At 38.5% G+C, this 26,002-nt stretch overlaps 2 protein-coding genes across 9 annotated transcripts in view; one reads left to right on the top strand and one right to left on the bottom strand.

The window, feature by feature from the left end:
• Positions 1–9,960, top strand: part of STRBP (spermatid perinuclear RNA binding protein) — a 153,665-nt gene extending 143,705 nt beyond the window's left edge. For both annotated transcript variants that reach the window (XM_031954274.1, XM_031954272.1), the window contains one exon: positions 4,952–9,960. In XM_031954274.1, coding sequence (XP_031810134.1) covers positions 4,952–4,956 — 5 coding nt within the window. In that variant the 3' untranslated portion in view covers positions 4,957–9,960. The remainder of the gene's footprint in view (positions 1–4,951) is intronic.
• Positions 9,961–11,732: 1,772 nt separating this feature from the next.
• Positions 11,733–26,002, bottom strand: part of RABGAP1 (RAB GTPase activating protein 1) — a 198,137-nt gene continuing 183,867 nt past the window's right edge. For all 7 annotated transcript variants that reach the window (XM_031954259.1, XM_031954261.1, XM_031954262.1 and 4 more), the window contains 5 exons: positions 23,715–23,819; positions 20,822–20,905; positions 20,375–20,446; positions 16,423–16,620; positions 11,733–13,604 (listed from right to left, as the gene is read on the bottom strand). In XM_031954259.1, coding sequence (XP_031810119.1) covers positions 13,482–13,604; positions 16,423–16,620; positions 20,375–20,446; positions 20,822–20,905; positions 23,715–23,819 — 582 coding nt within the window. In that variant the 3' untranslated portion in view covers positions 11,733–13,481. The remainder of the gene's footprint in view (positions 13,605–16,422; positions 16,621–20,374; positions 20,447–20,821; positions 20,906–23,714; positions 23,820–26,002) is intronic.

Here is a 26,002-nt window from a genome sequence, read left to right as displayed (position 1 = left end):
GTGTTAAGAACTATTCCTGGGATGTTAGACCACTGGTATTGCAAACTTCCAAACAATTTTAAGAATACAAACTGCAAGGTGATGACATGGAACAACAGGAACTTCTTAAATTGAACCTTTTGAGGGGAGGGAAAAGACAATGTTCTTGAGATTACGGATGCCTTTTTAGAGTTTATTGGAGCTTTCTTTCACTCAGCAAGCATGTGTTCAGTTTTCATCATGTATCCTACTCTTTGCTGGGTGCTGGGTTTATATCCCTATGGGGGGAGATAAGAAAAGTTAATAGTCCCTACTCAAGAGAGAAAAGAGAAAATGCACTAGAAAGCAGAATTGGACTGGAAAAGTGGAGACTTGGCTTCTCATCCACCTCACCACTGGATGATTCCTTGAGGAAGGCTATCTTTTCTTGAGTTGTTATTCTAACATTCACATTCTAAAGACTCCCAATACTCCTCAGTCCTGTTAATCTGATTCTTTTGACCTGGGTGCCTTTAGCTCTTCTTTTAGCTCTAAGTCTGTGATTCTAATTACATAATCATAATAAAGTGCTTCAATGCATTAGATAAGGATTTCTGTATAACTGTCCTTACCTTGAGAATTGAAGAATCTTGACCACAGCTAGCTTTTTTTCATTGCCTATAATGGTGAGTTGTTAGTTAGAAGACAGTCCTATCAGGTTTCTAAGTTACTGTTTGTATCATCAGTCTGTTCAATACTTTCAGTTTAATCTGCCTTTTTTTCCTTGGACTCGGAGTTAGGTAAGAAGTAATGGGAAGTCTTTCCCATCGTAATTTATAAGAGTGGGGGAAATTACCTTATATTCAGAAATTACTAGCGCTAAAAGTAATCTTAGAACACAGTGTTAGACCGTAGGAGAACAGGAACTAAAAGGACCCTCAGAACAGATAGTTTCAAAATATTTCATCTTCATTTTTTAGATGGGGAAACTGAGGTCCAACAAAATTTAAGGGACATATCATCTATTTGGGGCAAGATTGACTTTCTGGAACCTGCTAAAGCCCATTGGATTAATAGTTAAGAAGATTGTAACTGTCAGATCCATTAGGTTAGATTTCATCTTTCGCCTTCCCTGATTAATTGGACTAGCTCATCACATCAGACTATATGTGGTGGATGACAAGAAGTGGATGTTAGCACTCCTGCTTTTTCTTCCTAAACAATTTTGCTTTTTCTACCCTACAGAGGATTGGAGTTTCTCTATTATGTCATTATCTGTGAGAGACTTGAAAGTCATAAGGTGGTGACTGCGGTATATCTCGATTTTAGGAAGGCATTTGACAAAGTCCTTCATGGTATCCTTGTAGACAAGATGTCAAGAAGTGGATTATTAGATGGATTTGAAATTGATTGAATAACATGGCCCAATGAGTGAAGAGATGGCATAGTATTAGTGGAAATAATACTAGATTTGGAATTGTAGGTTCTGAATTTGAATCTACTGTCCAATGCCTTTGTCATTCTCTGATTCAGATAATCCTTAAGCTTCTCTTAAATCTTTAGTGATTGTTTAGTATTCTTAGTAATGACTTGGGTGAAGGTTACCATATTTGTAGTTGAAACAAAGCTTGGTAGGAAAAACTAATGATAAGAATAAGGATCCCAAAATTTTGGTGGTCTAAATAAAACAAAATGAGAGATAGAGATAAAGAAGACAACTCAGACTGATGGAAATTATAAGAGGGGGTTCAAAAAAGGAAGCATATTCTTTCCCACAGTGTAAGGAGAATGTTTCAGAAAGACAAAAAGTGAAATCTCTCTTTGGAGGCTGCATGACTACTTGCTTGTAATGGGGGGAAAAAAAACCATCTTTTACATAGCTAGCTAGAGGGTATTTCTTTTTGGGTACAGTTTGAATTGGATGAGTTCTTGAGAGTCTGTGATGTGTCCTAAATGTATATTCCCAGTAGTTGGAACTGTCTCATATGAATAAGATGTCTCCAAAACATTCATTCACTCAACTTGCCTGCTCCTTGGCCAGGTGGTAGTAAATTTAAGTGGGAAGAGTCCAATCAAAGTAAAGTAGTAGAGAAAAAATCACAACCAGCTCTGTGTCCATTATTTTTTAAGAAAATGTTACTTTAATTTCATCTCTAACCACTAATCAGTGTTCTAAGAGTCTATTTTTAACTTGTGTCTTGTGCTTTGTCTTGCTTTTTCTCTTGGGAACACATATTTGCTTAAAAGAAAATGCAAACATGCCTTTGAGTGTAGGGATAACTCTCTGTCTCTCTTGCCCACCTCCTTCTCTCTTTCTCTCTCTCTCTCTCTCTCTCACACACACACACACACACACACACTCACTCACTCACTCTCTCATGTCTGTATCCCATTCATTCACTCGTTCTCAGGTCCCAGATGATGGGAAATTTTCTAGTTGTTAGCCATCTGAATTCTAAAGGCAAATAAGATCATATCCTAGAAATTTGTTTCTAGGTGAGAGGGGCCCAAGGTCAATGTTTGGAGAGAAAGAAGATAGGGAAAAAATTTGGAGGTGCTTCTTAAGAATGTCAGGAAAGATAATTGACTGCAGGATCCTGAAGTGTCCAGATGTCATTTCATTGGGGGGTGGATGAAGAGTGGAGGAACTCATCCAAAGACATTCAGGGGGTTGCAGAAAGGATTTGCTATAGCTCTACACTCAGAACTGCATGTCTCTTTCCTATTAAGAGAAAGTCCACTTTTTTGAAAAATCAATTTACGTATTTATTCATGCTGATAGGAAGTTTTTCTTTAATTTACTTCAAGGGTTCTTGGCAGGGGGAGAGGGACTTTTCTTGTGCAAATGGAGAACAGCTGGCCATGGTTATTTTTATATAACATTTTTTCTTAGGTGTGAAAACTTTTTAGAATGTAGCTTTGCAAAGTAATTAATCTTAAAATATGATGTGAACTTCACAAATTTTTAAATTGCTAAAATCTTACAACTAACCCTTAGACCAGGGGTCCTCAAACTTTTTAAGTAGGGGGGCCAGTTCACTGTCCTGCAGACTGTTGGAGGGCCAGACTATAGTAAAACAAAAACTTTGTTTTGTGGGCCTTTAAAAAAAGAAACTTCATAGCCCTGGGTGAGGGGGTTAAACGTCCTCAGCTGCCGCATCTGGCCCTCGGGCCGTAGTTTGAGAAACCCTGCCTGAGACCATGGAATGTTAGAGAGCTAGGTTTCTCAGAATCTAAAGTTAGAGTGGAGAGTAACCTTACACGTCATTGAGTCCGACCTTTTCTTTCACAAAGATTTAGGAGGAGAAAAAGATTTGCTGAAGACAATACAGCTAATATGAGAAAGAAAATGGATTAGATTTTCTTGGTTTTGAGCTAGAGTTTTCTTTCCACTTCAGTCATTTGCAATAAAATTTCTTTAAATTATGACAAAGTTGAAAAACATTGGATTGGTGGGAAAGGTGGACAGAGGATTGTTGTTCAAACTCTAGTACTTGTATTAATGGACTCTTCCGTGTAACTTATATAAATGCCTTTGGCCTTTCTCTTGGCTTTAGTTTTTTATCTCCATAGTGAAGTTGGAGAAAATCATTTCCAAGGTCTCTTCTGACTATAGTAATAGTAGTCCAGGATTCTGAGAGGTGCCAATTCTCGGACTGGGGATGGATGAGCTGGTGGATTTGCTTTGTTTTTCTTGTCTAGGGTCTGCTTTATTATTTTCTGCCCTTCAGAATTTAGGTCGTTTCTGGTGTCTTCTACAGTGTAGTTCCAAGACTACGACCTTCCTCTCTCTCTCCCTCCTTCCCTCCCTCCCTCCCTCCCTCTCTTCCTCCCTTCCTTCCTAAAAAGAAGTTGCTTTGTGTGAAGTCTGGAAAACCAGGCCTTAACTTGTGATGATGGATGGGGACATGGAGATGCAGAGGAAATATTGGTGGTACTGCTTGTTACTTACTTTATTATAAAGCTAATTTCTAGTTCTTGAATCATTCTTGAGATCTTTTCTGGAGCCTGACAAGTGCTGGGATTTCCAAATCCCTTTTGGATATCGACACATATAGTATTTTTTCATTTCTCAGCATTTTGGTTGACATACTTTGTTATGTGCTCTATGTGGGTGAGTAAAGAATAGTCACCTAATCTCTCTAGACCACGTTTGTTTTTTGTTTCCAGGTGTAAATTTTCTTCCCTCCCTCTCTGACACACTGTACTTATATTTTATATCATAAGGCTCTCTCCTTCTCTTAAATCCTTGGTATTTTGTGACAATCTTGAAATCTTGATTTAGTCCCATTTTACAGATGAAAAAAAAGGGAGGCTTTTATCTTAAACTGAAGAAAGTAGGATAGGCAGTATGAATAGTCATAATAATTCTTGGAAAGGGGTTCCTTCTTCCAAGTTTTGGCCAAGAAGGCCAAATCTGAGGTCTTCTCTAGATCTAAGATTGTTTAATTTTATAACATTTGTTAAGAGCATTAGCACCCATGGTGCTTTATCATCCTGTCATCTTCCTAGCAAACTATCTTATTGCTTCATTCAGGGTACTCATTTTTATCTGAATGTCTTTTGATGATAAGGCATATTATGGGATCTTGAAACTGTTGATTTGATTGGTTCCAGTGAATTCTTTCAATCTCTGAAACAAAGTTGAATTTTGTATATTATGGTTCCTTCCACCTCTCATGTTGTATTTTTGAAAGATCTTGCATTTTGTTTTATGGGCCCTTCTAATCCTAAATAGTCTATGTTGGTCTAACATTGTGACTCAATGAAATTCAACCCTTAGATGTGTTTTTTTCCCAATCTCTCTCTTGATGAGAGCATGTGTAACTAGCCACAGGTGAAGAAGAAATGATGATGTACTAACACTGCACTGTTAAGCACAGAGAAATCCCTATTGGATTACAAGCTACGTTTTTCTCAATTGGCCATTCTTGTGTGAGATGTAGTTAAGTTATTGTAATCTTTTTTTAAAAAAATACTTTGTTTCTTTCAGTATGAAATTGTAAATACTATAATTTGCGGTGGAAAGTCATTTGGCAATAACCTTCATTGTTTGCACTGCTGAAAAAGAAAACAAAAACCACCACCAGCCGAGATGTAATCTCAGTGATTTAATGTATGATTGTACTTTGGAAATCGCTTGTACCATGGGATTTTTAACCTGGGGTAACAGACTTTAAATTATGACTGTGAATTTGACTCCAATGCTGTTTTGTATCAGACCTTGCCCTTCTTCCTGCAGACTTGTATGTTCCTTTTGCCCAACTGCTTTCACAAGAGGCTTCTTTCATGAGGTTCAATTCAATGGAGCCTCTTGGGAGGTGCCCATCCAGGGGGCACTGAGCTTCTCCCACATTCCTGCCCTGTGTTCTCTGCCATAGACTGTCCTTTGGTTCTGCTGTTGTCTTTGTAATACCCTTCATATTATGTTTCCTTTATTTAATTCTAAATAAAAGCTTCTGACTTAAAAAAAAAAAAAAGAAAGAAAGAAAAAAGGAAAGAAAATTGGGTGAATTATTTCATGAAGACCTGGATTTTTGGAAAACCTATATGTGAAGAATCACGATATTGGAAGTCCTTTCTAAGTTTGTTTCTTAAAATAATAGCAGCTGCCATTTTGATAGTCTTTTGTGGTTTTGCCGAATACTCTCCTTATTATACACCTTTAAGGTAAAGAGAAGCTTATCTCCAGTTCACACCAGGAAGGGGGCATGGAGGTTTTGGGGAAAATGATCTGCCAAAGCTAGGAAGCAACAATATTTCCTACTTTACATATTTACACAATTCAGAAATGTATGCAGTTCAATGAACATTTATCAAGCACCCACTTGTTGAAAGACACCTTCAAGTACTACCGAAATTATTATACTACATTTTCTCTTCACTCTAAATCTCAAGCCTCCTTGTTTTGACTTGATGTTTCCCCTGGGAATATCCCTCAACGATTGTGACTTTGAATACTTGATTTTTCTTTTCTAGGCATTTAGGACTCAATGACAAAAAGAGTAGACAATCTCTAAGGTTCATTTCAGTTCTGATTTTACATTTGCTTAAAGTCATAAAGGGCTGACTTCCCCGACGAGGCCTGGGGTATCTTTACCAGGCAGAAGCCAAAGACTGGTATAGATCGAAAGGGAAATTTGCAGGCTTATCAGAGTGACAAGGGTTCTTTATCCAGGACTAACCTGTTACTTTGCAGAAATTCTCCATTGGCTGCAACTTGCCTTGTGCTTCTCCTTCTCCATGCCTAACCTGTTTTGCTTGATATTTAGGGAACTAGGCATGTGATAGAAAATGATTCGTAGGTTTTTTGAACTTGCCCAGCACTTCCCCTACCTACAGGCTTGGGTCTTTAGGGATGTCTCTACATTTTGAAAGACAGAATTCATTTCATGAAATCAGAAGGCCTGGATTCTAATCTCCTGTTTTCCTATATGACCTTAGACAAGTTCCTTCTTTTCTATGGTTTTCATGTCATATGGAAGGAAAACAACATTTTTGTTTAGCCTTAGAGGAGGACTAAGTAATTAAGCAGCAGTAAGTTTCAGAAAGGCTGGTTTCAGTTTTGGAAAACCTGGCAGCAGGTAGAACTGCTTTAAAAAAAAAACTAATTTGTATGTGCTGGGCATTGTGCTCAATTCTGGGATAAAAAGAAAAAGCAGAAATACCCCGTGTCCACAAGAATTTGACATTCTAATGGGAGAAACAACATCTACAAATCATAGAAGATTAATATTCAGCAGAGGGAAAGTAATGTTAAAGAGGATGGCAGTGGTAGCTGAGAGGCAGCTGGAAAATTCTGGAGGAGGGCAGAGTTTCTGGAGCTCAGTTTTAAGGGATTCTGGAGGTTGGAGGAAGCACATGCTAGGTCTTGAGAGCGGCTCATGCTAAAAAAAAAGCATGGAGATGGGGGTAACAATTTTGAGAAACAGAATGGAGACTGGTATGGCTGGATTGTGTAATGTGTGGAGGGGGAAAGAGTGCAACAAGATGGGAAGACTGGAAAGATAAGAGTGTGAAGGACTTTAAATGCCAAAAGATTTTGTATATATTGATCCTAGATATATAATAGGGAGCCACTGAAATTTATTGGGCAGGGGAGATAATGTGGCAGCTGCATTGAGGGTGGATGAGAGTGATGAAAGACTAGAACAAGGGCCAGCAAACTGAAGTCCAACTGCTTGTTCCTGCATCTATAAATTGAGAATGGTTTTTAAATTTTAAAGCAACAGTAAAAACTTTAAAGACAACAAAAACCGTTCTTAGTTTGAGGGCTGGATTCAGCCCATTGGCTGTGTTTTGCTGATTGCAGGAAAAGAAGCTGGGTGACAGTTGAACTAAGTCAGCTGTGTGAGTGAAAGGAGAAGGGAGCATTTGAGATGGTTTTAAGGACAAATTACAATAGTTTGCAACTGCTTGGATGTGAGTTAGGAGGATGGTGCTGGGAAGTAAAAGAGAGGGGAAGATTTTGGGTAAAAGATCCCAAGGGAGAGAAGAGGAGAGGGGAAGAAGGAAGTAAGCGAGAGGGAGAGAGAATGTATGAAAATACACAGAAACCTGGAGAGAGCATGGAATGGATGCTCTTGTCATTAGAAGCCTTGAGAGGCCAGGTCACCACTTGCTTGAGGCATAGATGACTACTGAAATTCTCTATATAAACTGTGAAATCAAAGCTCCATTTCAGCTGTCATTCCATATTCGATGGTGTTTTTTCAGTTGCAATGTTTTATTACCAGTTACTGGCTAAGCAGCAAGGAGGGTGCCTAACTCCAGGAGCTTCTTTGCCAGGGAGACCTTCTTTTGTGACTCTTACTGTTCTTTTCACATCTCTCAGGGGGCCAGAAGGCAGGTCAGGTGCCTCTCTCACTAGGGTTGAGAAGTAGAGTCTCCCTTCTTGTTTTATAGCCACTTCCTTTTACATCTTGGGGAGAGAGTAAATTTGTGTGAAGAGCCCTAGAGTTGGAGTTAGAAGCACCGCTGATTGTGTGTGGTCATGGGCAAGTGATTTAATCTGTTCCTCCTCTTCTACAAAGCCCGGGAGTTAGACTGGAAGATGTATGAATCTCAAGGCTGGCTTTTCTTTGGTTAATCCTGGAGCTCAACCCAGAGTCGGAATGGATCTGTCCTCCCTGAGGAGTTGCTGGAAGCTGAAGGTGTAGGATTTCATGGTCGTCGATTGACTAGGGAATGTTTGGTAGCTGAGCCGGGCATGCTTGTAGCTAGACCTGTGGCCTGTCAAGCTTCAAGGTCTCACATTTTAGCCAAGAATAAAACCTCAGTTCTGGCCTAAGTTCCCTTTTCCAGTTCACAAGTGGTTTAAAAGCTCATGGTGGGGGGCAATTCCAGGTCTGGGGCCGAAAACACCTGAATCGGTGTAGGAAGTCAGTGCCTAGTGGAATTTATTTGGAATCCGCTCACTTGAGCATCCTGCCCCTTGGGACCATTTATTTTTGAGAAATGCATAAGAGTTCAGGTTACTACTGCTTGAGGCTTCCCTGAGGCTTCGGGTGTTGTTCAAGGAGGTGGGCTGGGGGGAAGAAACTCCCTGTTCTCACCCTGGGAAGCACTGTGTAGTGAAGAGTACCAAGTTTGGAGTCAGGATATCCACTTTTGAGACTTAACCCTATTCTGTTAGCTGTGAGACAAGTCACTTTACTGCCGTTTCTCTTCTGTGAAATAAGAATGAAAGCAAAATGTGGGTGCTCGCTGCTGGGGATCCAAAGACAAAATCCCTGTCGTCCAGCTTCTGCTTGAAGTTGGCAAGAGCTTCAGAAGAGTGCACTAATTATTCTCAAATGGGAGTTCTAGATAGGTTCTTGGTAGGAAGAGGTGTGACCAGTAGTCAAGAGCATCCTGATGTGCTGTGGAAAAAGGCAGAAAGGATTCCCAAGAACAGAAGTATAGAAAAGACTTTTTTCCACAAAATTTGAAAATGGATACATTTCCTGAAGTTACTTTTGTTGGTATCTCTACTGAAACCGTAATCTGGAGAAATGAGGCCTGAGGAAATCCATAGTTTGTGGGTACTCGGTTCAAATGCCAGCTCTGCTGCTTACAGCCTTTGCTAATGTGGGCCCTCAGTTTCCTTAACTCTAAATTGAGAAGGTTGTTGAACTATTAACCCTGGGTCTACGAACAACTTAAATTTCCTTTAAAAAGGTTTCAATTAAATTTGTTTCATTTATAATCTTTTACGCATTTTTAACATGTTATTTCCAAGAGGGGTGGTTGTTGTAGGTTTCGCCAGACTGGCAAAAGGGTCCACCACACAAAACAAATTTAAGATCTCTAATGTTCCAGTTTTATAATAATTCTACTACTACTACTATCACCACCACCACCACCACCCCGCTTACTACAAGTTCTTACAATAATTTACCTAGATAATAAAAGCTTTTTAATGGGTACCACTGTCTTTTGCTCTTTACACTGCCTGAAGAATTTTTTATTGATAGATTTGGTCTACTTATTTACTCAGAAATCGATTGTGATTCAGTGGCCCGTTATTACTAGTTGAAAAAAGTTCAGATCCAATTGTTTACAGTCAGAACCCCTTCTCTTAACTTTTCTAACCTTATCTTTGAATCCTGTTAACAGGCCAATTGAATGAACTGGGCATTCTCTTTGCACACCTCCCCATGCCTCAACACACAATTTATATTCTCCATTTCTTAGTGAGTGTTCGTCCTCTCTCCCTTTGCCTGCTGAACCTTTGACCCTGTACCAACTTTTAAGACCCAAGTCATACTATCACTACCATGAAACTCTTACTAAGGGCTACTCCCCACCTAAGATAACTCTCCATCAATCCCTTCAAATTAAGTAGTACTCTTTACGCATTCCTTAATATATAACCATCTTGTTTGTTTATATATAGTTTGTATTGTAAAACTCTATTAGACTGTGAGCTCCATGAGGGCAGGGAGCATATCTGGTCCGGACTGTATATCTCTTCGAACGTGTTCTTCAAACAGTAGGTGCTCAATAAACATTTGAATTCAATCTTGGCTTTCCGTGATTTCTTCCAAGGTGTGGTAAATCGCCACATCTGAAGGGCTCCCAAAGGGAAACGGGAAAACTTTTCTTGTAGCACTAAAGGAGAGAACTAAAAGTAGAAGTTACAGATTTGGACCATGTATGTGCAAGAACTTTAAAGCTATTCGACAATGGAATATGCCATCCCACAAAGTTGACTTCCCACTAGAATAGAGTCACATGTTGGGGATTCTCCTCCAACCCCAAATTTTAGGAACATAGATTTGGAGACAGGATAAGCCTCCCTTCATTGTTTTTGCGTAAAGGAAGGCACCCAAGGTCATGTAGTACCAGAGTTGAAATTTGAACTCAGGTTTATTTATGGTTGCCAAGATTTAAACTCTAGAAACATAAAGAACTCTGCAGTTATAGGTCAGATTCAAATTTGTTACGTAGGCAAGTTACTCCCTAACCCTTATTATTCTGTGAAACAACAGTACCTACAACTCTGTTGTGTTGTTTAAAGTTGTATATGAGATGTGAACAGTTATTCCCAGCTCCAGCCAAGAATAGGCAATGACAGGTACTAAATCAGTTCAACAAAAATAGTACCAAGGTGCAGGACCCCCACTGTAGGCCACTAATACAGTACAATTGAAAACTTGGAATATTCTAAACATTGCAGATTTAGAAAATGGGAACTATGTACAGGATGGAAGAGAAGCTTTGAGCTTCTAATTCCCCATATGTTCTATCCGTCTTATTAAAGCCAGTAAGAAAGAGGAACAAAATCCATTTGGCTGAATGGATAAAAATACCCTATAGATGTGTCCATTGCTAAGTTCTTTTGGAGCAGCAATACACTCTTGGAATCTGGGGTAAAAGCAGAGAGTGTAACCAGCAGTTATTTGTTTTTCCACAAGCCCTACATCAGGAAGTCATGGCCTTCTGTGTACATGACTCATGGAAATATCGGTAAATCAGTGATTTCAATGAGATTGGCGAGAACTTGGGGTGTACCTTTTTTATATGTAAATATTATAGTAATTTGTTGCCTCTTAAAACTTTTGAGAGCAGGAATGTTTAGAGCTCATTTAAATTAAAACTGTCTCAGGTCTTTGTTTGCAAGGTAGTTTAATGTAAGCTCTGAAAGGGATTATTGTAGAGAGAACCTCTGAATCAATCCAGAACACTGTATACGTGTGCCTTAGGTAAGGTCTGAAAATGACTACCTAAGTGTCACTAGTGGCTTTGAGTCTTTTCACCATTTCAGAACATCTTCCATCCCTAAATTATGGAAACCATCCTTTAAAGAGGAAGATACCGACGTCATTGAGAGCCTGGAGACTTTGTAGCTAGCCTTAATTTTAGAGTAGGGGAATCACCAGTTTGTCTATCTATATGCATTATTCTGTTGCTGAGTAAGGTAGGGCTGGGGAGAGAAGCATAGCTGGGGACTGGCTAATGAAAACTTTCAAGGCAAAAGATCAAGGAACACTTCAAGAAGAGCCATAATTTTCATACTTTGGCACTTTTACCATCTTAGAAAAACAGTTAAATGAGTTAATTTGGTTTTTAAAAAAAATCAGAAAAAACTCATTGCCTGTTGGCCAACCTCCGGGAACAACCTCGTCCAAACTGAAACAGTGGTCTAGGACAGAAGACATAAAATAACAGTCTGTTGCTGGTTCTCCTAAGTTCAACAGCTTTCCAGTTTGATAGGAACTAATCCAACTTATGCAAAGTGGTACTTTCAATACAGATGCTTGCTTATTAAAATGAAATAAAACAAGAAATTATATAATACAATGTTACTGGTTTATATTTCAATTCATAAAGTTTACACACTGAAACTACCCCAGCACAATGTCCACACAACTTAATATTGGACACACAGTTTTTTGGGTGATTAAACAATAAAGATGATGGAAGCAGTTAAGGAAAGGGTTTGGGTATATAGCTGCATGTCACCTCCGTCATCACAGGTCACATTAGCGAGCATTATTAGTACAGTCAACAAGAAAAGGTGGTGTACAAAGTAAACCAAGTATCTTTATATACAGACCAGTGTCTCCTCTTGTAACCAGCTTGCTCACACTGCACACAAGGTAAAGGAAAAAAAGTAACCACCGATACAAGAGAGATCTGTCAGCACAACAAAAACTATTATAAATTAAAAATGAAAGTGAAAATAAATCTTTTTTAAAGAAGGAACAAGGTGCTAAAATCTTCATTCTATAGCTTTCAAGTGAGAACTTCAAGCTGATGTGAATGGGGAGAGGCCCACACACAAAAAGTACTCTCGAGAACAGGGCTCTTGAAACCCAGCTCACAGATCCAGAGTCTGAGCAGGTGCGATGTCCCCGGAAAGTCGGTGAAAGTATTATATAGCTGGTGAGTCCCAGAGCACCACTACCTTGCTGTAAGTGCAGAAAAAACATATACATACACATCCCAAAAGACCAACTACATGTGTACAATTCAGTTTCTCATTCATACATATATGTGCAAACTTAAAATCTTGATGTTGGGGAACTCATCTTGTCATGGGGGGTGGGGTTGGGAGAGAAAAGGAACAGCCCTCAAACGGAATCAGTTGTCCAAACGGCCACATAATTAGTTAGTTAGCTACACGTCAGCAGTGTCGGGATTCCCAACACGATTGGTTTTGTGTGGGCTTGGGAAAAAACTGGTTAGATCTGTCTATATGACTGACATAAGTAAAATGACATTTGCCCCAATTTTAATTATTTCACATCTCACATTCAAAGACAAGTCACCTAACATGGAGCTGTGAAGTCATTTGGCAGCTAGTGCTTTAAAAAAAAAAATTGCATAGAATTGATTAGAAACATGTAAATTATGCCAAACAAAAAAATGTGCGGTGTGTTGTCTAACAAAACCAGGTGGTGTCAATCGTAGTCATGTAACCCATTTTCTTCCTTTTGAAAAATTTCCTAGATCCTACCTGGAAGGACCCCTTACAAGATTGAGTTGTGTTCTTGGTTAGTGACATTCCACCCCTGCCATTCTCTGTGTATATACACATACATGTGTGTGTGCATGCCTACACATACATACATGTAGAGATACATGTGTATGTGTATGTATGGATACATAAATGTGTATATTTTTTACACACACATATTTATATATACACACAGAAGATTAAAAAAAATTCAAACTGATCAAAAGCTCCCTACACCTGTAATGTAAACTTGGCTGCAGGGTGTGTTAGATTTTCATATCTACTATGACTTTGTGAAAAAGGCCTCTCAGGGGGTCTCACAATAGAGTGCTTCTCCAAAGAGTTTCAATCTAGCTAGAACACCAAATATCAGTAGTATGGAGAGTCCTACACAGGAAGCCTTGTTTTGCATGTTTCCATCCACTTTATCATTGATCTATTAAAATCCTGACATGCTGCTGTGTTTCTAGGTTATATACATTCTGGTCCTCTGACATGTCACAGAATCAAACATCTGGCCGAGGAAGGCAGCCAAAGGTGGTGTGTGTTAAGAAGAAGGTGTCTCTCTGGAGGTGTCACCTCAACAAGTCTCTTTCCCTTGGACACCAGTCACTGTCTTTATAGAACTAATGGTTCGGTTGAACCAAGTCTTCTTGGCAGCCTGGACCTCATTTAGTGCAAGACCCAAATGGTGCTCCAGGTCCTGAAAGAAAAAATGACCCACAATTACTTTTCTGCTGCTATCACTCCCCAAACAACCTGACACAGCTGCAACACTGAACGCAGAAATGAAATACCAGCCTTCAGCTGACACAAAGTCCTGGGTCTGAATCCTGTCGGAGACACTGATAACTAGAGTGACTCTGGGCGGATCACATCCTAAGGCAGTGTGGGGTCTACCGGCCCAGAGTGAGTCAGAAATAGGTCCAAATCCGACTTTTGTCACATACCATTTGTATCAGACTAGGCAAGTCACTCTTCTAGAAGGGACCACATTATATACAGATTAGTAGAGATGGTTCTCCCTCGAAAAATAATCACAGGCCTGCTCAAAAATAAAAGTACTTCTCAAAATTGATGGGAGATTAAAATGAAGGAATATGTCTAATGGGTTATGCTTACGTCAGGAATTATGATTTTTTAAAACAGCTTTTTATTTTTCCAAATACATGCAAAAACATAGTTTTCAGCATTCACCCTCGCAAAACCTTTTGTTTCAGCAAGATTATACGATGATCAATTCTGATGGACGTGGCTCTTTTCAACAATGAGATGATTCAAACCAGTTCAATAATCTTGTGATGAAGAGAGCCATTTACACCCAGAGAGAGGACTGTGAGCATTGAGTGTGGTTCACAACATATCATTTTCACTCTTTTGTTTGTCGTTTGCTTGCATTTTGTTTTCATTCTCATTTTTTTTCCCTTTTTGATCCGATTTTTCTTGTGCAGCAAGATAATTATATAAATTATAATTATATACATATTGGATTTGACATATTTTAACATATATAACATTTTGGATTACTTCCATCCAAAGGAGGGGAAATTTTGGAACACAAGGTTTTGTAAGGCTCAATGTTGAAAATGTATCCATGCATATGTTTTCAAAATACACAGCTCTAAAAAGAAAAAAAACTTTTGTTCCACATTTTTCTCCCTCTCCTATACAAGTAATCCAGTATAAATTAGACATGTGCAACTCTTCTAAACATTTCCATATTTGTCATGCTGTGCAAAAAAAGGGGGGGAGGAATGAGAAGAAAGCAAGTAAGCAAATAATAAAAAAGGTGAAAATACTATTTTGTGATATCCTCTTTCTGGGTGTACATGGCTCTCTTCATCACAAGACCACAGGAATTGGTCTAAATCATGAGCCATGTCCATCAGAATTGATCATCATATATTCTTACTGTTGCCATGTATAATGATCTGGTTCTGCTCATTTCACTCAGCCTAAGTTCATAGAAGTCTCTCCAGGCATCTCTGAAATCATCCTGCTGGTTGTTTCTTACAGAACAATAATATTCCATAACATTCATATACCACAATTTACCCAACCATTCTCCAATTGATGGGCATCCACTCAAGTTTCCAGTTTCTGGTCACTACAAAAAGGGCTGCCACAAACATTTTTGCACATGTGGGTCCCTTTCCCTCCTTGAAGATCTCTTGGGATACAGACCCAGTAGAGGCACAAAGGGTATGCACAGTTTGATAACTTTTTGAACCCAATTCCAAATGCTCTCCAGAATGGTTGGATGTGTTCACAACTAAACCAACAATGTATCAGTGTTCCAGTTTTCTCATATCCCCTCCAACATTCATCATTATCTTTTCCTGTCATCTTAGCCAATCTGACAGGGGTGTAGTGGTATCTCAGAGTTGTCTTAATTTGCATTTCTCTGATCAATAGTGATTTAGAGCATTTTTTTTTCCACATGATTACAAATGGTTTCAATGTGTTCATTTGAAAATTGTTCATACAGGAATTTACTGTTACTCCCTTGTGCTTTGTAGAACCATAGGATTTAGTTTTTAGAAGGGAGTGGGTCCTGTAGCAGTGTTAACCCTAAGTCTTTTTACTCCAAATTGATGTCTTTTCAGTACACTAATCTTGCTTCTTATATTACCACCACCCTCCCAACCTCTACCCTACCATAAATTATCTCGGTGTTTTTTGGCCAATTGCTCATTTTTAACAATGTTCCTATAGAGCCACCTGTCCCCTCGTAAATGTTGCTTTGCCTAAATTTGTTTCTTTCTAGAGCCAACTGCTCAGATGCCAAAATCTTGGTCTTTAACATCTTACTGATTCTATGCCACATACATATGCTCAATTCGTGTAGTAAATCTTCCACTCATTCAGTTAAACATAAAAACAAAACAAACAAAAAAACTGTTTATGTTCAAGACACGTTAGGAAACACAAAAATGGAGAAGACAATGCCTCTGCCCTCATTTCCAGTAGTTCTTCCTTTATAATGCAGAAGAAGAGATAAAAGACATGTACAAATAACTTTGATACCACATGAATCTGAATATAGCCATGTTTTCTCTCCTCTCCTCCAAATTTGCTTGTAGAAAAACTTTATGTATAGCACATCTTAATGACTTTATCTTTAAGGATGTGGCTTATAGTGTTATACCAATATGGGTAAAACATAATCATGATAAAGGCTATGTAAGTACAGGATAAAGTTTTGTTTCTACATTTCAATGAGATTTAAACTCCTACTCTATAACATTCTTTGAAAGAAAAGAATCTTCCAAATCTGTCTTTGGTCACAGAAGGAAGGTGGTTGGGAGATACAGGATAATAAAGTATTCTTTTCTATCACTAAAATGGGAAAATCACAGGGCAATCGATTTGGTTCATCATACAGTATGAAAACGTATTTCTTAACCAACAAAAAAATCATCCTTGGCTTCTGGGCCAAGTCCTGAATGAATGTGTCCTTCTGATAACCTGAACAAGGTTCAGTCTGTTCCTGGATCACTTGGCCCAGTGGCAAAACTCACCTGGATTTTACATTCTGCCTCGACCAGCTGCAGTTTGGTCTGTGCCAGTTCTAGCTCCATCTCCCTCAGCTGGTTTTTCAGTGTCTCCTTTTCTTCATCGGTATCTTCATCGGAAGTCTCTGTGGCTGATGTGATGGTTTTGACACGCCCTTCCTTGTTGAAGAACTCTCTGCAATGCTCACAGTCGTCCACCTTATGCTGAAACCAGAGTTAAGGGCAGTATCACTTGATTAGCCCACGGAAAAAGAGGGATTACTTTTTAAAACTTAAAAAAAAAATACAACTATTGATATTTTCGTTTCTCACATTCCCATAGTTATCTCAAGTATCTTCCCCTTTCTCCCATCCCCATGACAATCTTTAAAAAAATTTTTAATCGTATTTTATTTTTTGAAATACATGCAAAAATAGTTTTTAACATTATTCACCTTTGCAAAACCATATATTCCAATTTTTTCTCCCTCTCTTCCCCCAACCCCAAGACAGAAAGCAATCCAATATAGGTTAAACATGTGCAATTCTTCTAAACATATTTCCATATTCACATGACAGTATTTTTATATTGTAGGGCAAAAAACCCTATAGATCAATTTGTTGTTAAAGTCCAAAAATACACGCAATGTCCAACACTTGTGGGCCTCCCTACCCCACAGTGGGGTGTGTGTTGGGGGTATCCTCTCATCTCTTTTCCTTTCAGGCCTGAGGGATGTTTATAATTTCATTCCATTCAGTTTGAGTGTTTTGGTATATGGTGGTTCTTTCCATTTATATTGTTATAATTTTCCTGGCTTTGCTGATATACATCTTTTCATCTAGTATAATATTCCGTGACGTTCATGTACCATTTAGCCATGCTCCAGCTGGTGGAGAGATACTTTGTTGCCCAACTCTTTATAAATGTTTTGGTACATATGGAGACTTCTTTTCTTGGGGCATTAAAGCAAAAAAATGGAATCTAGTTCAAAGGCAATGGACATTTTAGTTACCTTTTTCACAAAATTCCAAATTGCTTTTCAAAATGTTTGTAACATGCTTCACCAAAAATATATTTAAAATACCTATCTTTCCACTAACCCTTTAGCATTGACTGCTGTCATTTTTTGTTATTTAATATTATTTTCATGCAGCAGCCACATAGTGAAGGAACCAGGGGATAACTTCTTTCAGTTATCTGACAAATCCTTTCCTAAAGATGTTGCAAATCAAGTTCTCATATAAACTGTAGCAATATGTAATTTTATATAGTGAGGCCATTTCTATGTTCCAGGTAATCTTCCAAAACACAACTTTTCTTATATGGCTACTGGTTAAAAATTCTGTATATAATTATGAATTGTTCTGTAATTAGGGGCAAATGGAGAACAGAGTATGGTTGGAAGGACATTTTACCTAGAATCTTGTTGTATCAAAACTGAAAAGGATAACTCAACATAAATATAGTATGTAACATCAGAGGAGGAAGAGACCTTGGACAGAAAGTCATGGAACTAGAAGGTACACTGGCACATAGAACATCAGGGCTGGGCTATCCTAGGATGTAGAATAGTGTTTGGCCATAGTAAAAATTTATTAATTGATTGCTACCACATAGTTGAGACCCAACTGAAAACATAAAAAAAAAAAATTTGGAAAATTAAACTAGCTGACCAAGAGAACAAAATGCTATTCATTTAGAGCCACCAAAAAAAGTGATAGTTGGAAGACATAAACAATGCTGATTTGGAACTATACCCAAAAGGCTATCAAACTCTGCATACCTTTTGCATACCCAGAAGTGTCTCTACTGGGCCTGTATCCCAAAGAGAAAGAGGGAAAGGGACCCACATGTGCAGAAATATTTGTGGCAGCTCTTTTTGTAGAACTGGAACTGGAAACTGAGTGGATACCCATCAGATGGAGAATGACCAATAGAATGAAGTCTGGAGAGACTTGCTAAGTGAAGTAAATAGAACCAGAAGAACATTGTACACAGTAACAAGATTATAGGATAATCAACTGTGATGGACATGGCTCTTTCCAACAATGAGGTGATTCAGGCCAACTCCAATAGACTTGTGATGGAGAGAGCCATCTGCATCCAGAGACAGGATTATGGGACTGAGTGTGGAGCACAACATAGCATTTTCACTCTTTTTGTTGTTGTTTGCTTGCATTTTTTTCCTTTCTTTTTTTTTTCCTTTTGATTTTTCTTGTGTAGTGTGATATTTGTGGAAGTAGGTATAGAAGAACTGCACATGTTTAACATACGTTGAATATCCCTGTCTAGGAGAAAGGATGGGGAGGAAGAAGGAAAAAAATTAGAATACAAGATTTTTTAAGGGCAAATGTTGAAAATTATCTATGTACATATTTTGAGAATAAAAAGCTTTAATTAAAAAAAAAATAAGTCTGCTGGCAAGTTAGCTTTTAAAAGCAAGGTTAAGTGACAAGACTAGAATCTCATTGAAAGGGACAGACAAAGAAGGTTCCATGAGAGTGTAAAGTTACAAAAACATAAGAACTAAAAGGCAAATATAAAGTGTAAGTGAAAATGGATTGACATCAGTCATGCACTTGGAACCTAAATTAAATTAAAAGTCTTGATTTCTTGCAATGGGAACAAGTAGTTTCTACAGGCCTAGAATGTTATATAGCTGTGACTAACTGTTGAGCTGAAGAAGTAAAGCAGTTACTCATCTTTGCAGATCAATACTTTGCTTTGATAGATTAAAAAAAATAGTAGTAGTTTAGGGCTAGAAGAGATTGCAAAGCACAAAATCAATGTAGGATCATAGATTCAGAGCTAGAAAGCTCTTCGGTGGTAATCTAGTCCAGCCCCTATAAAGATGAGAAAACAGAGAGGCCTAATGACCTAAGTACAATCAGAGTTGGGGTTCAAAAGTCCTGGATTGACCATTTACAAAGAAATGACCCACTGTCAGCAGCGTTTTAGAGTGTTCCTGTTCCTGGCTGAGTTGGACCAAAGCTGGAGACCCTCAACCTGATTGGCACCCTTCCTTATGACTTCACAACCCTGTAGGAGGGAAGTCCCTGAAATCTCCTGAAATAATAAATTTGTCAGTTTTTCCTCTTCCTATGACTGCTTTTGGTATGGAGGTAACTCTTAAGTTTTTGAGATCAGCAAGTACTCAGGCCACACTATCTCTTTGTTAGAAATATACATGTGTATATACCAAGTATGGTATACACATACACAGACTCATACATACAATATACTTCTTCTACATACACTAGTAACAACTTCCATTTTTATGAGGAATTTCTATAATGTGATATCCCTTTGAATTCAATAAAATGATTCTACCTTATCTGAAATAATTTTTTTTGATTTGTCATAGAAATGACAGCTAGAAGAGATCTTAGATGTCCTTCTTTTGATAAATGAGTAAACCAGAGAAGTGATTTATTCGAAGGTACATAGTGAATTTCTGACAAAGCTGGGAGTTAAAACAGTTCCCTGACTGCTAATTGTGTGGAAAAGAAAGATGAGTTTTTACCTAATAGTGAAGAACTGGATAGAAAGCATAAAACCTAAATTTTATTTCTAGCTCTTAACATCTATCAGTTCTGAGACCATGGTGAACTTAGTATTTTTAAGTCTTAGTGTCATAATCTGTTAGTCAGGAAATTGGACTTGATAAATTCTAAAGGGTCCCCTCTGAGCGCTGGCATTCTATACTCTTCTGACATTTTGTGTTTCTGTTCACCAATGGCCTTTTAACATTGCAATCCCCAATAATAAAGCATTCATGGTCCTACCCCAGGGGGAATATTAAGGTTTACACACAATTTTCTCAATTTCACTTCTATTCCATATGACTGAAAAATGTCATTGCTATGGTCTGCTTAGTAGTCTATAATGAATAAAGAAATGCTGTAAATAAAGTTCAGAAACACTTTGCCTTAAAAGTCAAAAGCAAATTCTATCAATATATTAAAGAAATCCACTTACCCGAATTTTCTCAATCTCTGCTTTATTTACTGACTGCTGCTTTTCCAATCTCTCGCTCAACTGGGAACAAATCTAAGGGAACACAATCCATGAAACATTTGAAGCAGTGCAATTAACTTATAACTCACTCAAGGCCAAAGTTGGTCAGTGTAACATTCAGGGATAATTTTTAGGGCAAGATGACTGACATTTGTGGGTGATGTATCAGGAGGAAGATGAAAATTTGATTATTCAGAATGCAAGTTCCCTTAGTTGTGTTAATACTACTCTCATGATCCCTAAAGGCAAAGCCTGGATGACTCATGAAGCTTTTTAGAAACCTCAAGACATTATTAATACTTCAGAACTTATAGGGAGGGAGTAGAGGAATAGGTTTCCCCAAGAAAACATCTGCCAATATTCTCTATCTACAGAAGAAGGTAGCATCAATGGACCAGTGAAGCTTACCTGCTTGTAATCACCAATGATGGAACTATTTTTTTTAATCTCTGACTCTGCTTTGTCCAGCTCCCGGCGACACATTTCCTTCAGCTGTAAGAAAAAAAGTAAAGGAATAAACAAAGCCCTGATATTTTTGCATATACTCATCACCAAGAACTAAATGACCTCTTCTGCAGAACTCTAGAGACAAAAAAACCCCCAGACCTGGAGAAAGAAGACATCGGACTGAGTCCAAAGCCTTCCAAAGCCTAAATGAACAATCCCTTTGCATGATTGGCATCATTCACTAGTTTCTCCACTAGTAAGATGAAGATGGTGATAATAATTGCATTTATGAACTTCCAGGAATTTGAGGGGAAAGCATTTTGGAAATGTTAAAGTTCTCTATAAACGAGTCATTCATTAATAATAATGACAGTGAAAATACTCCTACCTAAGGCCTGTTGTTAGACAATTGTATCTAACTCCATATACTATGGAAATGGGTATTATTATCATTGTCAATTTTTGGCAGAGCCAACTTCCTATTCCTCATATCAGCAGAGGGGAAAGCACCTAATAGCTCAAACCACAGCTATCAGTCAATAAACATTAATTAAGTGCCTACTGTATACTAAGGACACCAAAAATGTTTGCAAAAGACAGTCCCTGTTTTTAAGGAACTCACCCTTTTGTGGGGAAACTAATATGTATAAACAAGCTGTAGAGGAAAATTAGAATAGGAAATAAAAATAGAATAGGAAAAATAAGAAAGAAGGCACTAAAATTAAGAGGTGAGAAAAGTTTCCTTTAGAAAATGGAAAATTACATGGAGCTTGAAAAAAGCCAATGGGTGAAAATAAAAAGGGGAGCATTCTAGACACGGGGGAGAAAATGTCCTGAGTCAAGAAATGGAATGTCTTATTCAAGGAATAGCAAGGAAGCGAGGCTGGGAAGAAGTTGGTACATTTGAGAATCATCAGAATAGAGATGATTTAATTTAATCTATGAGAGCTGATGAGATCCTCAAGGGAAGTGTAGTACTGAGGGAAGAGTGGGTCCTGGACAGAGTCCTGTAGGTCACACTCCAACCTGGATAAAGTCCCAGCAAAGCAGTGTGAGGAGTGGCAGATATCTGGAGAAGACAACGTCCCACAGAACTCGCAAGGAGAGGATCAGGGGAAAGGACTGGAGCAGATGGAAAGGAAAGGGAGGACTGAAGAAAAGGCATGGGGTTTGGTACCTAAGAAATCTGCAGGAACTCTGGAGAGAGTTGAAGGATGAAGCTACAAACCAGGCTGTGAGGGCTTAGGGGAAGAAACGCCAAAGTGGAGGAAGCTGCTAGGATGGCAGTGGGAAGGATCACTGAGAGCTTTTTGAGGGTAGTGAAGATGAGACAGGGCATGTTTGTGGGTTGTAGGGAAGAGCCAGTAGAGAAAAGAAGACTGAAAATAAATGAAAGAATGGACAGGCCAGAGGGGACGATCTGTTGGGAGGGAATGGGAAGGACTGGGATAATACAGAAAATCTAACTTAGTTTCAAGTTTGGGGCATCATCTACAATAGCTCATATGTTGTCTTTCAGCCTTGCTCAGCTATAAGCATCAAGATCTAAGGGGTAGATAAAATAAGGCCAGTATTTAATTTCTTTCTCTCTTTCCTGAATTGTCAGGAGGTGTTAATAAATGAAGAAATGGCCAAGAATGAGTATGAGTGGCAAAATATACTCACCAGTTAACTGTGTAATGTTTTGGCCCTTCTGCCCAAGGGTCAACTCTGAAGAATTTTTCAGAGTAAGTGAATTTTAACTTGTACATAAGGAGGTATATGCAAGATGGATTTTCCATGAGAAATATAATCTGAAAAGATGGAACAGCCACAGAGGAAGAGGTAGGCTGAAGAAGTTGACATCCAGAGTACTGTCTGTATACACGTGCAATTGTAAACACCTTAATGGAAGGCCTCAATATGTTTGACGGACCCTCACCCCTATCCCCACCCCAACTCGGGGGCTCTGAGAGGCCGTGAACAAGAGTCACACAAAAGAAGACACTGCTCTGCACTGCCGGTACAAGAGATCCACAAGAGCGTGATGGGTTCTCAGCCAGATCAACAAGAACCCTGACATCTCCCTTTCTGTGTATCTGTCACAGAGTCAGGAATATCACTGTTGGGAGGAACCTCAAATATCACTTAGGCCAAATTTCACATATGAAAAAGACCCTGAGAGGTGGGGTAAGACTTCTAGAGCGAGGATCCGAATTTCCTGTAAATTCCTCATCCACTGCTCCTGTCATTTTATGTAAGATTCTAAAGAAACAAACATTGGGCTCTAGTAATTCTTCTTTGCCAGATGAAAGAATGGACACTGACCTACTATCTGACCTACTATCTCCTTTCCAGTTTGAATTATTGAGGATCATTAGGCTTTCAGCAGTAAATAATAAATAGGGCCTTTTGAGAGAAACATAATCCAACTGTCTCAGGTTTTTCTTGTGCCAACAGGAAAAACAGTACTTGCTCTGAACGATTCCCTTTTAGTCCTCAGTCCCAGTATGACAAAGTACTAGAATGCAGACTAACTGAGAGGAAGCTTAGAGTTCAATTTTTAAGGGTCAACAAGATTTTGAAATAATGAATGTTTAGAATATAGAATGTCAGAGCTACAAATAACTTTGGAGAGTTCCTAGGCCCAATTCCTTTCCCAGATGAGGAAGTCTGAAGCTAAGATAGGAAAAGTGAAAAAACTATTAAGGTTCCATAGTTACAAAGTAACCCAGATTGGACTTGAATTCAAGTCTCTTATCTGCAAATCCAGTGCTCTCCCTGCTCTCCCCTACATTTCTTTGCTTTCCAGGGACAGGAAGGCTGGGAATGGAAGGAGAGGAGAGGAAGATTAGGATGTCAAGACCCCAGTCACCTGAGCAGACTCTTCTTCTAGCCGCCTTTTCTCTTCCTCTGCATCGATCAGCTTCTGTTTGGTCATCAGCAGCTCCTTATTCAGGGCATCTGCTTTTTCTTCTGCCTACAACACAGATATATTGCATTGGAGTTGTCAAAGAATCTTGTAAAGTTAGAAATGAAAAATCACCTTGTTCAACACTCAATTTAAAGACAGGGAAATGGGAGCCAAGAAAGGAGAAGGAAATCTTTTGCTAAAGGTCACAGAGCTGCTGAGTGACAAGGCAGAAGTGAGATCCTGGGCTTCCTGCCTCTGTGCAAAGTAGTTTTCATGAGAAAGCAGACCCATTCCTCCTGACTTCTACTTGGTTCTGCTGACTTCTTCCACCTGGATCATGAGAAGATCTAGAACTTTTCAGTTCCCACTCATTTCTCTGGGTGAAAACGTGTATCTTTTTACTTTCTTAATAGTCTGCTTGAAAAAAACAAAAAACTTCAGCTGACATTCAAAGGAGTCAATGAACAAGTTTTATAGCATCAGAAAAAAATTATCATGAGAAATTGAGCCTAAAAGATATAGACTTTCATCTATAAGGCTGAAAATAACTAATTGTGTAGGATATTGAGGCTCCTTGCCTAAGTGAACTTCAAATTGTACATGCACATTTTAGAATGGGACAGAAAGTGTGAGTGACACTTGAATGGACTGGTAGAAACTCAACAGACACAGGAGAAGAGGAAGAGAATTAACTTGAAGCAAAAGGAACAACAGCAAACATATGAATATGGGAAAGCAGACACACACATACACAGAGAGAGAGAAAGAGAAAGAGTATTTTCTATGAGGTGGGGCAGAGAGTAGTTCTGTTTGGATGGAACATAAAATACATGGTGGAGAGCTGACAATTCGAATATAGAAAAGATCAGATTGTCCCAGAGTATAGATTTCCATGTCAATGGCAAGAAGCCACTAAAAAATTTTTAAAAAGAGGAATAATATGGTCAGCTATTTATGAAGATTGGTCCAATGACAAATGGAGGGTCCATTTGACTGGGGAGAGACAAAGACTTATTGGTAAGTGTACTGCAAAACTTTAGTAATAATGAAAGAGAAGGTGCCAGATGCATGTTATATTATAGAGACACAAAAAAAGAAGTGAATAGCTATCCATGAGAGGTAAGAATAGGGAAAAAATCATAAGGTGCAAGCTATTAAGTGAAAAAGAAATAAAGAGTAACAAATCAAGGAAATCTGCACTACCGAACCAATACTTTTCCTTTTTTTTCACTTTAGAAATACTGAAAGCTATCTAATTTCATTATAAAATTTCTGTAATTACCTGGACACTGAAACCCACTTTCCTTTCCAATGTTTAGAAAGCTTGCTCAGATAAAAGCATTGTTGAATGTGAGAAGAAACCACGGAGAAATAATCCTGACTTTTGGGAATATAAAATCTGGCAGCAGTGAGCATTTTAAAATAAATGTCTAGACTCCTCTCTGGTGTCGAGCACTTCCAAAGTCAGACACCCACAGCATCTCACTGAAGTCAAAATGCTGATGAGTAACGACTATACTAGAACCCTTGTTGGAAGGGAATGCTCTCTTTCTCTTTTGGTAGCATGGCCACAAGTGCCTTTTCTATATATCACAGTCAGATGTTGGTGAGTATATTCAAAGGATGCAAAAAACCAAATCAGGATGCTAACTTAGAGAACTTTAGCTAATGGTTGCCTTAAGAAACAGACAAACACATACCAAAAACTTCTTCAGATCAATGAGAATCATTTCCTTCCATCCCAGCAACATAAATCAGAGAGTCTCCTCAGAGAGACAAGTATACATTGTTGGGACTGTATCAAAAAATGATGACAGCTCTCAAGGATCAATTTATACACTGAACAGATGCAGACTCATTACTGTCCCAAGGCTTTTAAAAGGCTATTCAAGGAAAAAGCCCAATAGCAACGGACCAAATTTTATAGTACTTAAGGGTTTACAAAATGCTTTCCTTACATTGGTCAGGCCTGATATATAGGTCCTTTTACAGAGTAATCTGCCTAACAAATGACAGATATGGACCCAAGATATGAATCTGAATTTCTTTCTATTAAATGCACAGTGCCTTTCCTCTTCAGAAACCAATTCTTTCCCATGGGAAAGAAATGACAAAAGAACTGGAAGATATTTTTACTAATGGAGGGAAAATTCTGTAATTCTTAGTATCAACTAGTCCATTTTCTGTCTTTTGGAAGTGAAAGAATTGAGAGAAAAGGAGGAAACACTGAATGACAAGAGTACCAAGGA

The sequence above is a fragment of the Sarcophilus harrisii genome, chromosome 2 (assembly GCF_902635505.1).
Source record: "Sarcophilus harrisii chromosome 2, mSarHar1.11, whole genome shotgun sequence".
Lineage (NCBI taxonomy): Eukaryota > Metazoa > Chordata > Mammalia > Dasyuromorphia > Dasyuridae > Sarcophilus > Sarcophilus harrisii.
Note: the sequence above shows the minus strand (reverse complement) of the source record. Positions and strands in the feature narration are given on the sequence as shown.